At 45.5% G+C, this 12,989-nt stretch overlaps 2 protein-coding genes across 2 annotated transcripts in view; one reads left to right on the top strand and one right to left on the bottom strand.

Moving 5' to 3' along the window:
- Positions 1–3,600: 3,600 nt before the first annotated feature.
- OAZ1 (ornithine decarboxylase antizyme 1) lies at positions 3,601–8,803 on the bottom strand. Its single transcript, XM_032779806.2, is given in 6 exon segments — positions 3,601–4,037; positions 4,239–4,324; positions 5,131–5,303; positions 5,499–5,585; positions 5,587–5,644; positions 8,603–8,803. Coding segments are annotated over 6 exon segments (657 nt in total). The 5' UTR covers positions 8,725–8,803; the 3' UTR covers positions 3,601–3,906.
- A 262-nt stretch (positions 8,804–9,065) lies between these two features.
- JSRP1 (junctional sarcoplasmic reticulum protein 1) overlaps positions 9,066–12,989 on the top strand; it is a 62,389-nt gene continuing 58,465 nt past the window's right edge. The window contains exon 1 of the mRNA XM_032779798.2: positions 9,066–9,153. Within this exon, the coding sequence (XP_032635689.1) occupies positions 9,084–9,153 (70 nt within the window). The 5' untranslated portion in view covers positions 9,066–9,083. The remainder of the gene's footprint in view (positions 9,154–12,989) is intronic.

The raw sequence follows: 12,989 nt of genomic DNA, 5'->3' as shown, positions 1-12,989 counted from the left end.
GAGAGAGAAAGGGGATACATGCACCGGCTACGGTGGCAGGGGGAATGCAGGCCCCCCCACCCTCTGCGTTCCAGCCCGGGGCCCTAGTAGCGGCCGTCGCCGCTAGTGGCAGTCAGTGGGATCCAGCCCCAAACACACTGACAGAGTGCTCGGGGGATCCTACCGAAACACACTGACAGCGCGGTCAGTGGAGCCTGACCGACACACACGTCATCGCTCGGGGCCTTCTGCGGCTTGACTGTGGTCAGCCCGCCCCCGGGCTACTTTCCATCCCCCCTCCGCGGCTACTACCTGTCCGCCGGGTCGTCGACCGTCATGGGCTCCCCCAGTCCGGAGTCAGGGGTAATCCGTAGTACCTCTGGGTAGCCGAGGCCAGGTCTGGTCGAGGCTCCTCCAGGCCGTAGTTGGGGCTGGTAGCGGTGGTAGTTCCCGCAGCTCAGGGTCGGGGTTGCGCGGGTCGGTCGGCAAGGCTGGTTCCCGGTCTCGGAGCTCGGCAGCCTCCCAGCGACGAGGGGTCGTCCAGCACGTCTGCTCTCGCTGGCTTGCTGAGCTCATCTGAAGGCGGCGCCCGGCTTTTATACTTCCGGGTCGCCGCCTGACCCTTTGAGGGCGGGGCCTTCTGCCCGAAGTTCTGCCCTGGGGGAAGATGGACGGGGCTGCAAACCCTCCCTGTGGAGGAGGGGAGCCACACCGCCTCGCTACACCTTCCTTTAAATAAATTCAATGTTAAGGGATTATTTTAACTGTATAATGCAATATTGCAACATTGTTTAGCAGTTTAAAGCTAAGCTTGGAATCCAGCCATGGAGGAGTGATATTTATTGAGTTCTACACAGCATGTGTCCTTAAAGGCCAAGCTCCCAGGTAGATGTTAAAAGTCACAGCCGATGCTAAAAGTACATGCTGTCATGACTGAGAGAAGGCAGTTCAGGTGCTCTTATTTACCCTGACATGCAATACAAGGACAGAGGTCTAAGTGGGATCACTCAAAACTGACCAAAGGAAATGTTTTTCAACACAGTGCAGTCAGTCTGTGGAACTCTTCCCCCCAAGCTCTCATTGAGGCCAAGAGATGAACAGAATCAAACAAACACTATAGAAGAGACCATCCACATTACAAGGGCAAATATTAAAGACTGTTGAGTTTTGGAAGAAACATAAACCTTAAACTTCAGGGCCACTGCAGGACCTCTCCCTCCAAAGCAGCTGATGCTGACCACTGTGGAAGAGACAATACTGAGCCAGATGAGCCACCACTCTGATCCAGTCAGTTGATTTTCTGTGCTTCTAACAAACATCTGGTGAAATTAACAAAATCCAATTAAATGCTTCTCTAGAAACTGGACTCACTTTGGGTTCTTAATCATAGAATAGCAAAGTTGGAAGGGACCTCAGGAGCTCATCTACTCCAACCCGCTGCTCAAAAGTAGGACCAGTCCTCAACTAAATCCCCAAGTGGACCCCTCAAGGATTGAATCAAAACCCTGGATTTAGCAGGCCAATGCTCAAACAGCTGAGCTGTTTGTTTTAAATAACCACATTTTCCTGAGCGCCCCCACCACCACCTGTTGAGTGTGAGCATCCCAAACAGCCAGCAGGGGGGTGGCGTATGTTGGCTCAATAGCAGGCTTGCTTGCTATGCTCAGGTACAGAGTCCCCTTCTGTGGATGTAGGTCACCACCAACCTTGTCAGAGAGGAGCCATAAGCACTGCATGCCCTCTGCTACCATCCATCACCCACCCGCTCATGAGGGCCAGCCTTCCCAACACTCATCTTGGTGCATCTCAGACTGTCTCTACACTATTTTCCTCTTGAATGTCCTCCCTGTTGCTATTCACGTGTGGAAGCAAAGTGGGGGTACTAACATAACTCAGATTTCTAGGCAGCTGCCAACATTTAAGCCAGTGCCTACGTTTGCCCAGACAAGAGCAGGCACCTGGACTCCACTAGCCCTCCCATCACTAGTATGAGCAGCACTGGTGAGAAATTTTAGGGGAAGGGAGCTTCATGCCATCTGGACCAGGGATTCTCTTTCCCCTGCTGTCTTCTCCCCTCCTCCGTGCAGAGAATTCAGTGGCTGGGTACCTACCTGTCAGCTCAGCAGAAAAGGGCCTGTCAAACCCAAATGACCAGCTCTCAACCCCAAGGAGGGGAATGCAGAGACCAGATAAATAGCCCCTCATGGCTGCAAGTGACAGACGGTTTCTGCTCCCTGTGAGACATGCCTCTGCACTTTCTAGAGCTCCCCAGCTATAAATAGTGCAGCAGGACCTCCCCTCAAGGCCCCACTACTCACCTACATGTCTAGACTGGTTTACTGCCCTTTGTTACCCCATCTGACTTCACTGGTGTCTACAAGGGCTGCAGTGAGCAGTAGGCCGTGTCAGAATTTAGTCTAGTTGAGAGAAGCTAGCTCTTTCCAAAGAATTAATGATTTCCAGTTAGTAATAAATGATCCAAGTATGCAAAACCAAACACTCATACCAGGAAATTGAAATGACTTAGACTCAAGGGATTCTATGACCTCATCCAATGCTTCAACTGTCACCTTACAGGTGGTGCCTGTGTAGAGGATGGAGATATGGAACACCTCCGGTCATTGCAACCAGAGACTGTTTAAGATGTATTAGAAAATGGATATGCTTGAAGGGTACAGAGGAACTCCCTTTATATTAAATATACTGCATAGTAAATCACTCATGATTTAAGGCTTTGGTGGAGATTCAGATTCATTGCTAATGTACTAGGCAAAGTGTAATGACACTCCCAGCAGATGGCAAATACCTTACCACCCATGAATTCTCTTCTCAAACCAGCCATCAAATCACCTAATGCTGTCTGAAAGTTCACTGGGGTGTGTTCAAGAGCTTCAACATGAATGCCTCATCCCCATTTTAGTGTGCCAAGGAATCAGGTTTTAGGTATGACTATATAATAGCAGGAGAGGGTATATCACTGGCAATCTGTTACCAGCAGCAGGTCAAACAGTAAGACTCCAAGGAGTTAATCCCTGACTTGGAAGTCAAAGTAAACACTGGCAGATTATGGTCCTGTGACACTGTATAAGACCATCCAGATGTCACATTACAGATCAAAAATAGGTGGAATGGTTGTCTTTATTCAAGGTATCCAACTCTATTTTTACTGAAAGTAAATCCAAACAGGCTACAAGGTAAAGCAAGCAGCCAAGTCAGAGACCTATTTTTACACCAGTCAGTTTTCCTTTTACTAAGGTAATATCCTTTTCATCATCATGTAAAACCACCACTGAACAGGGACTGTGGCTTTGTACATGTTCAGGCACCCCAAGCAGTTCCAAGACTCTTCCTCAATAGCAGCCACAAAATATTAACTGGTTTAACTGAACACATTGGTGCTGAAAAGCTGGCTCAGACCAATGTAAACTTGTGTACCACTGAGGTGTGAATACAAGGTACACTTGACATAAGTGATTAATACATCCAGACAGGTCACATTATGAAGTCAGCAGGGAGGGTAGACTAAAGTTAGTTTGGCAGCCCTTACCTACCATTTTGATTCAAAAGCCTGGGACACAGCTTCCGCACCAGAGGGAAGTCTTAAACATCTTAAACCAGTAATAAAAAGTAAAATATAAATTTTTATTTAGAATTAAAGCAAATACTTCGGTATCACAAACACAATATTAAACTTCAAGAAATATACTGCTAATTTGGAGTGAGCATTTATTTGCACAATCACAACATGCGCACAAATTCAGAAAAGATGAAGTTTGAAATTTTCAACATCCCACCACCAGAGCAGTTGGTCACAATATTTTGTACAAAGAACAAACAATTATAAGTACTGTATAACAGATGTTGACAAAATTTCTACAGTTCATCTTTATAGACAACAAAAAAGCTCTAAGAGGCAAACATTGCAATCTATTCTTCTTCTGAAGAGTCTCTCTCAAAAGTATAGGCCATGAAGCAAGCATCTGGTCTCTTGGGGACAAGGGGATGCCCTGGTCTCACAATCTCAAAGCCCAAAAAGCTGAAAGTACGGAGCAATGCAGCTGCAAAAATAGAAAGAATACAAGTTTAATCTGATATTCCGGGTCACTAGACAATCCCTAGGGGCCAACAGAGCAGTAATGAGACATCTGAAGAGACCAATTTCTACAGATATACTGCAATTACATTTATATGAAGCTACTTTTCTATATTACTAAAGTCACACAGTGAAAGCAATTGAACAGGCTTCAATTTACACCCACCTCTGTCATCTCTGTTCTTGTGGAAGCAAATGAAGACATGATCAACTTGAAGCTGTTCTTCAGCAAACTCAAGAAGAACTGCAAAACTAAAGTGGAATATCAGTGAGATGGACAACTCCTTCTAGCAATGTTGTGGAGGCACAAAACTACGTGGGGACAAGTTTTCAAGCAAATGACTTCATGGGCACATCTGCACTTGCAAATTTGTGTGCCTGAATCAGGTAGCAATGTAAGTACCCAGGTTCACACTGACAGCTAAGAGAGGCTGTGTATCAGCCCTCTTTAGATTTACCCTTGAAGTCACACAGCCCAGTTAAACTTCCAGGTTTACACTCAGACTTAGCATATAACACTTAACAGTGATAGGTGCCACTGCACTTTAAGGCCCAAACACCAACAGAAGTTAGTTAAGGGTTTATGAATAAAAGTGGAATATCTGGTGTTCCTTTACTTGTAAGAGCACAAACCCGTCATGTAATTCTTTTTCCTATTAATAAGTTGACTTTCCTCCTTAAATGATGAGCTTAAGTCAGACTAAACCTTTCCGCAGCTAAAAAAGCAAGAACTCAATAACTAAAGGCAAGTATGTTTACGCTGCTTTAGAGCTAGCTTCCATCTCTGAAGCCTCAGGATCACAGTGTGAAATGAAACAAGTGAGATTTAGATTACGTTCTCACTAGCACATGACCAAAATAGGAATAATATTTAGCACTGTTATAGCAAAAAATCAGATTTTGTCATGACTGGAACAGAAGAAAGTCTGCATGATAAACCCATCATCAGATGTAAGTGGGTGTAGCCAATGCAGAAGTATCACTCTTCAGGAGCACTGAAGCTAATTCCTAATTAGAAAAGAGATGTTAAAGGGCATATTACACTCTATCCTGCATACCTGTCTTTGCTCCCTTCAGGCAGAGCACCACTGGGAATTTCAATATATAGGTTGTTGCTGTTCAGCACTGCCCTCCAGTTAACATGTTTGGCATCTGTAAGCCTTGACTGGACATTGAGAATTCTTGTCCTGTTATTAGATGTTAGTTCCTCTGTTACATTCAGCCGATTATCCTGTTACAATAAGATGGGAAGTTACTACTAATTCATCACAAATTTGAAATTAAACTCATGGAAGTGCACAAAATTCTTGAGCACTGCAGTCAGGATTTGTACTACAACCTTCTCATATAGTCTTCACCATATGAAAAGTCATTAATAAACTAAGATGAAGCTAAGACTGCCTGGCATTAGATTGCATATACTTACAGAATAAAATAAATTAGCTGAAAGATTGTGATCCCTCTGACTATTCCCTCGCCCACCTGGGATCTTCAGGGGTGGGTGAGGGACATCAGGAGCACCACCGAGGCCCCGGACCCAGGTTACTACAGCAATTGAAAGAAACCCTGGAACTAAAGAAAATCATGATTTCAGTTAAACTACATAAAGCAGCAGCATTCACGTTTTATCACATTTTAAACAGGAAACACACAGAAAACATGCTATTGGCCTGAGCTTATGAAAGCAAAATTAAGTCTTAATTAACTTGCATTTATCCAGCAAAGGAAAAGGAATGCCACTCTCCTTGACACAGGACAAAAACATGTAGGTTGCACGGGGCCTATGTTCACAAAAAAGAGGCACATTAAAAGTACACCCATGATGCTTAAGCTACCAAGTCCACAAATGTGAGGAAAGCCAAGGATTTGATGACATTTAAAGTTCAGGCTGAAAAACAAAATCAATCTAAGAACTTAATTATAAATGTTACAGTTAAATTAACCTATAAATGTTATCAGGCATGACAACTGGAGGCTATTTCATAATTTAGAAACATTTCATGTCCAATCTCACAATTTTAATGAGTAATTCCCACTGAAGCCAATAAAAGCTCTGCACATTCAAGAACTGAGACTTGACATTCTTCCTCCCTCTTGACCAGTTTCTAGTAGATGTGTGAACATTTTGATCACAGTAGCACTGGTACTATAATTCCCAATTCGAAGGTTAACTGTAGTTTTAGTTATAACTGATTTTATAATTTATTTTTATTTTTATGAGAAACAGTGTTTCGTTGGCAGATGTCCCAGGCCCTGTGCATACAAATCAGACCTTGTGGTGAGTTTGCTCTGGAAGTACTCACATTGTTTCTCTACATTCTGGTGAGTTTAAGTAGATTCTACTTGTTTTTTGGTATCTCCAAATTGTTTTCACCATTCAAAGCTCATGAGGAAATAGTACACTTGTGATCAATTTTTTACTATATGTTAAAATGTTTAAGACTGTTCCCTTAAAATATCACTAATCTGAAAACCTACTTGAAGTTTTCATACTGAGCATCTTTATGAAAATTTCCAAGGCAGAGAGCATATATGGCTCTGCTAAATTTAATACTGATCTTTACTACAGAACCCTCTATTTAAAGCATTCCATCCTCTTGAAGCTACGATTAAATCTAATTTTTCTACACAAGTTGTTTCATATCATCAGTAAGCCTGCTTGCCTGATCAGCTTTATACAGTAACAAGAATGACTGCTGTGCCCATTAGCCCCTCCCTCTGCACCATCTTTCACCCTGCAGGCTTACACTTTGGTTGCGTCATCTCAGCAGATGCAGCAATCAAGGCCCTTAGGGAAATTTTCACAATCATCCTATCTGTGAGTTCCAGCAGCCATTTGCAAATCGGTATAAACATGTACAAAATAATCCACCATTTTGCTCAGTCCAAACGTCTTTGAGAGTTCCAAATCAGTCAGAAAATTGTGGTGAGACAAACAGACCACTCATTAGGAAGCCTTTGAACAGCTATATATTGATAGGTACAATATCATATGCTGAAAGTGATCAATAAAGGGGACCATTGTGAGGCTATAATATGAATGTATTATACTGCATAAAGTTACAAGAGACTAGGATCAATTGTATCTGAGCCCTCAGTTGTATTCAATTTCCAAAGTGCAGCAGTTTTACAGTAAAGAATTCAACTGGTGCTCTGATCCATGCATCAAACACTTATTTTAATATTCCTTTTGAGGTTCATTATAAAGCAGTGTATCTCACTGTCCTCGTGTGATAAGAACCACATTTTTACTTACTAAGCACTTGTATTTAAACCCCCCCCCCGTGCAATTCTATACAGTTCTGTAGCATAAAGGCTCATTTAGCTTTGGGAGTTACTTTTAATACCACATTTTAAAGTTGTGCTCACTGTGTGGTCTCTACATGGCCTTCCTTTTGGACCACAACTTTATCTAACAAAAACAGCTTCTTAAAAGAACTTCTGAAAAGGAAATAATGCATAATGGATTTGATAGCTACTTTCTGTCCCCTGCAGAGGTCACAGTAATTTTCATCCCAGCAATTACTGTCATAGTTTGAACTGCATCAGAGGATTAAGCAAGCAGCTTTGATAACACTCTTAGGTTCTACTCTAGACTATGCATCTTGATTCGTTTCCATGTAACTATATCCTTACATAGAGGCTCTCACATTTCTGCCATTCTGAATTAATCACCTTCCAACTATCACAGGAAATGCCTTCATACCAGAAACAGTCTATTGCTTTGATGTAGTCATTTCTATTAGATCTTTCTTTAATGAGGACTTTTATTGAGGAGTAGCCACAAGTCACCACTGTTTCAGCAAAATACATTCATGCCTTTGCTGATCTGTTAGCTATTCTGGCAATTTCAGCAGCCAGTTATGTGGCTGCTGTTTACATCTAACTGACCTTTAACTGTCACGTGGCAGGTTAGGCTCTTTGTTATTTTAATAATGGTATTAGTGCGTGCGAGGATTTAACTGTGCTATGGGGAAGGGAACGTTACTCACCGCAGCTCCTGCTCTACTTATGTGGAGACTAATTTAATGCAGCCCAGCAATGTGTTTGTCCAGGGGCTACTGATGGCCTCAGACAGGACCCGGGAAATCTGCAGGCCACCCGCAAGCAAGCGGGGGAGGGGACTCACCTGCTCGAAGGGGAAGTAGTAACAAGGCCTGTGGGGGAGGAGGGGGCGACGACTCCCACGTGCGCGAGGATGGGGGGGTGAAAGGGCCTCATGAGGCCTGAGCCCTGGCGGGAGGGGATCCCCAAAGGGGCTACGTCAATGCCCAGCTCCTCCAGCCAGCCCACGTGATCTCCACCCCCACCCACCTCCTGGGGGGGGCCAGGACGCCCTCGAGATGAGCCTGGCGCCCACGCTCAGGGCGCTGCCCTCAAGGGGTACAAAGCCCGGCCCAGGACCAACGCAGAGCCGCGGATGATGCGTGCGGCCCGGGCTGATCGGCTCGGCACGGCGGGGGGCACCTCAGAGGCCCGGAGGGCGCCGCGGGAGGGGGGGTGAGGGCTGAGGCGGGCCCGGCGCCTCACCTGCTCTGTCCGGCACGGAGGCTCAGCACGGCGGGCATGATGATGATGGTGCTTTTATTCCCCTCTTTCTCTCTGGCGAAGCAGTGACTGTTGAGTATCCGCTGCAGGGAGGATTTCACCATCCGGCCGCTCTGGTCCGAACCCCGAAACCCTCCGCAGCCTCCACTCGACCCAGACTCTGCCGTACAAAATGGCGCCTCTTCTCCCAGCGGCCCCTTATATAGCCGCTCCAGGAGATTGGCCACGCCCCTCCGAGTGGCCACGCCCTCTAGAGGGTGACGGCCCCTGTGCGGTAAACGGCCAACTGTCCGCCAGGGAGGGTGACTTCCCATTGGCTGAGAACCATAACGGAGGGGGAGGGAGAATGAGCTCTCTTCCTATTGGCTGGTGAGAAGGATGACGATGAACGGGGACTAGAGTGGGCTCTTTCTAGCTCGGCGGTTCTGATTGGCTGCGGATGGAGTGGGTTGAGTAGCGTTTGATGTGCTGGCCTCGCATTGGCCCTCCGGAGAGCTCTTTTCGTGTCTCGAGTTCGCCTCCCGCTGCCTCAGGTAAGGGGGCTGGGGGCGCTGTGCGCATGCGCTGAGCTTGCGTCGCTTCCTCTGACTCTGTGGTGAAATTTACCTGGTCCCTAGTGAGCCCCTCAGCCTCCCTTCCCCCTTCCTAGCTAGCCCAGCTCCCACCACGCCGACCCTGCCCCTCCCCCGCCTGCCCACTGACAACTTGGCCCTCCCCTCCCCGCCTGCCACTGACGACTGGCCTCCCCTCCCCAGCTCCCACACCGACTCCTGCCCCTCCCCACCCACCCACTGACTCCGTACTCTTTGCCTCCTCACCCCCTCCAGCTAGCCCAGTTCCCACACCAACTCCTGTCCCTCCCCCACCCACCACCCACTGACAACTTGCCCCTCTACCTCCGCCAGCTAGCCCAGCTCCCACACCAACTCCTGCCGCTCCACCACCTGCCGACTGACTCCTTCACCTCCTCACCCCCTCCCCAGCTCCCACACCGACTCCTGTCCCTCCCCTACCTGCTCACTGACAACTTAGCCTCCCCTCCCCCTCCCCAGCTAGCCCCAGCTCCCTACCCAACTTTCCCTACCCACCTACTCCTCCCCCTCCACAACTAACCCCAGCTCCCACACCAACTTCTTTCCCTCCCCAGCCCACCCACTGACTCCTTGTCCTCCCCTCACCCTCCACAGCTAGCCCCAACTCCCACACCGACTTCAGAAAATACCCAGTAAGGTGCAGTGTGGCCACATTAGCAGAGGTTGGCAGGGTCCTACATTTTGCATTTCTTGACTCTTTGATATAGTTTGGCTTACAGCCCTAATGTTGTGTTAACATTGTTTTTAATGTAGCTTGGTGATATTTCTAAGGCCAGAAGGAAGGAGGAAAAGAATTAATTGGACAAAAATACTCACTGAAGCCTTGGTGCTGCAAGTTGCTCCATGCAGATGAACCTCCTCACTGCACTTAGACTTATTGAAGTCCATAGGGCTCCACACAGACCTGGGTGAATTTCACTCTGCCCTAGTTCATGGTGCTGCAGTGATTATGCTGGCCTTGTTAAAACACTCCAGAAGTTTTGAAAAAATATATCCTGAACCAAGTGCATCTTTCTAGAAGAGCAAACCCTCAAATAGACATTTTTTTTGGCAGTGCACAATTTTTAAACATTCCTAACTTTTAAGTTTTGCCTTGTTTGTTTTAATCTTGGTCATAGGTATAATAGTACTTCTCTGTGAGAAATATTTATTCACACAAATTCATAGTTCCATGTGGCGGGGGGGAAGTTTGGTAGTGATAGTCTAAAATGTACAAACTCATTTTTGCGCTGTGTACCCCAATGAGGAAGTAAACAAACACTGGCCATTTTAATAGCAGAAGTTCTTCCTCCAGCAGCAAACACATTACATCAGTAGGGAAACATGTTGTGCTTTTGAGCATCCAAAAGCATTTTAGAAACCAAAGCCTTGGTCCTACAATTGGATCTGTACAGGGTCTGCCTCCTTTGATCTGACTGCAGGATCAGAGTCCAAGTATGTCCAAAGGAAATGACATGGGATTGGAAGTCAAGAAACATGGGTTCTCTTGCTGACTTGCCTGGGTGGCCATGGCCAACTCCCTTTTCAAAACACCTTTCACCTGTATTAAATGCACGTAAAAAAGAAAAGTTTAGAATAATACAGAAGCAGGAAAGGACTACTGTATTCCAATGACAAGGGTTTCTTTAATTGGGTCAAGTGTATCTATTTTAATGTACAATCTTTCAGATCACACAAGCCCTCTTTTCAAAACTAAACTCGGAGGCAGAAACTGGACGGATAATCCTATTATCATAGATACAAAAGAGATCTTAAAACAAAGGTTTGCCTGGTGCTGAGTGTGTCTGAATAGTGGGATTCAGTGTACTCTCTAAGTTACCATAAAGCACGTGGAGAAAGGTACATATAACAGAAAGGAACTGTCAAAAATATTATATTCGTACAATACAGTTTTCAAGGTCATGGTTTTCTGATGAATGTGAATGGCCGTTTCTATTTTAAGACAGCTCTGGCCAGGGAGAGAGTATTAGCTGCAGAGACTAGCTGGATTTTGACCATTGTTTTTGTACATTATTTTATTCATTGTGATTTTAAGACGTGCCCATCCAGAAACTCTGAGCACATGTGCAGAGACTTAATCAATAAAACATGCAAAATGAAAATATATTCAAATCTTCACTGATCTGCTATGGCCTGAAACCACCCTGGCCAAAACTGTGACATAAATACTGTTGCCAAAAAAGCATTGTTCTGCAGCAAAGCTCATGTGACAGACCTCACCTAGCCAGCCAGTGACTTGTCTTCAGGGCAGGATGAGTAATGGATGTGAGGGAGAAATTCTTTACTAGCAGTGTCTGCGCTTAACCCCATGAGCACCAAACAGGTGAAAGAAACACTAGTATCTAATCTCATCCCTTTCCCTACATTTGTCCATTGATTTTTTAATCTGAAGCCAGTTGCAGATTACTGTGTTATACAAAAACTAACCTGAAACAATAAGAGAGTGGCAGCTCAGTGATCATATTCAGGCCAAAATTTGCAACACAGCAGATAAGAGCTGCCGAGTCTTGCTTTGTGTATTATTGAGAAAAGTCTTCCACAGAGATGAATGTTCAGGTTGACTCCAGGACTGTTATCATAGTGACAGGAATTATTATTGCTAGTAATATTTATTTATATATTTAATAGCAGTTCCGTATAATTATGTTGACTCCCGGGGCTGCAGGTAAAATGGAACAAATTGTAGCTGCTTTCATCTTTAACTTGGTGCTTAAGGCAGTATATTTGTTAATGGCTTTTTTAGGGAGCTGAGACGACAGGCACCAGTGTCCTTTTCTAAATAAGAAAATCTGGCACAGTTGTGTTCCGTTCCAATGATGAAAATAGGAATATCAAAATATTTGTATAATCCTTGTTTCCTAAACCAGCAGAGATCAGGAATATTCCAGCACTGACATGCCTCTGTGCCTTGAAGGAAAGATGAAACCCTAATAACCCTACAAGCACCTCTTCTTATCTGGTTTACTGATGTGTGAACTTTAGATCCAGTCTCTGGTGTTTTCCTAAGCCTCCCTTATAGCCATTGGGAAAATGAGAATCTGAACAGGGTTGTTCAGGATAGATGATGATGGGATATGGAGCCTTTCACCTTTTAGGTCATTGGCCAACTGCAGCCCATGCTCATAGCATATCTGATAGTTGTTTATCGATAGGGCCCTACCAAATTCACGGTCCATTTTGGTCAATTTTACAGTCAGAGGATTTTAAAAATCCTAAATTTCATGATTTCAGCTATTTAAATCTGAAATTTGATGGTGTTGTAATTGTAGGGGTCTTGACCCAAAACGGAGTTGGGGGGCGGGGGTTGCAAGGTTGTTGTAGGGAGAGCTGCGGTACTGCTACCCTTACTCTTGCTCTGCTGCTGTTGGCAGTGGTGGTGCCTTCAGAACTGGGCGGCTGGAGAGTGGCGGCTGCTGGCCACTCTGAAGGTATTGCCACCCTTGCTGCTCCCTGCAGAGCTTGACCTTCAGTCAGCAGCTGCCACTCTCCGACTGCCCAGCTCTGAAGGCAGCAGCACAGAAGTAAGGGAAGCATGATATGGTATCACCACCCTTACTGCTGCTGGCAGGGCACAGCCTTCAGAGCTGGGCTCCCTGCAAACAACCGTTGCTCTCTGGCCATCCAGCTCTGAAGGCAGCACAGAAGTAAGGGTGGCAATAAAACAAACTCCCGAAAATAACCTTGCAATCCCCCTGCAACTCCCTTTTGGGACAGGATGCCCAGTTTGAGAAACACTGATCCCCCAGGAAATCTGTATAGTATAGGGTAAAAGCACA

The sequence above is a fragment of the Chelonoidis abingdonii genome, chromosome 11 (genome assembly GCF_003597395.2).
Source record: "Chelonoidis abingdonii isolate Lonesome George chromosome 11, CheloAbing_2.0, whole genome shotgun sequence".
In the NCBI taxonomy this organism is placed as follows: Eukaryota; Metazoa; Chordata; order Testudines; family Testudinidae; genus Chelonoidis; species Chelonoidis abingdonii.
The sequence above is the reverse complement of the archived record's forward strand: the minus strand, read 5'-3'. Positions and strand labels throughout refer to the sequence as shown.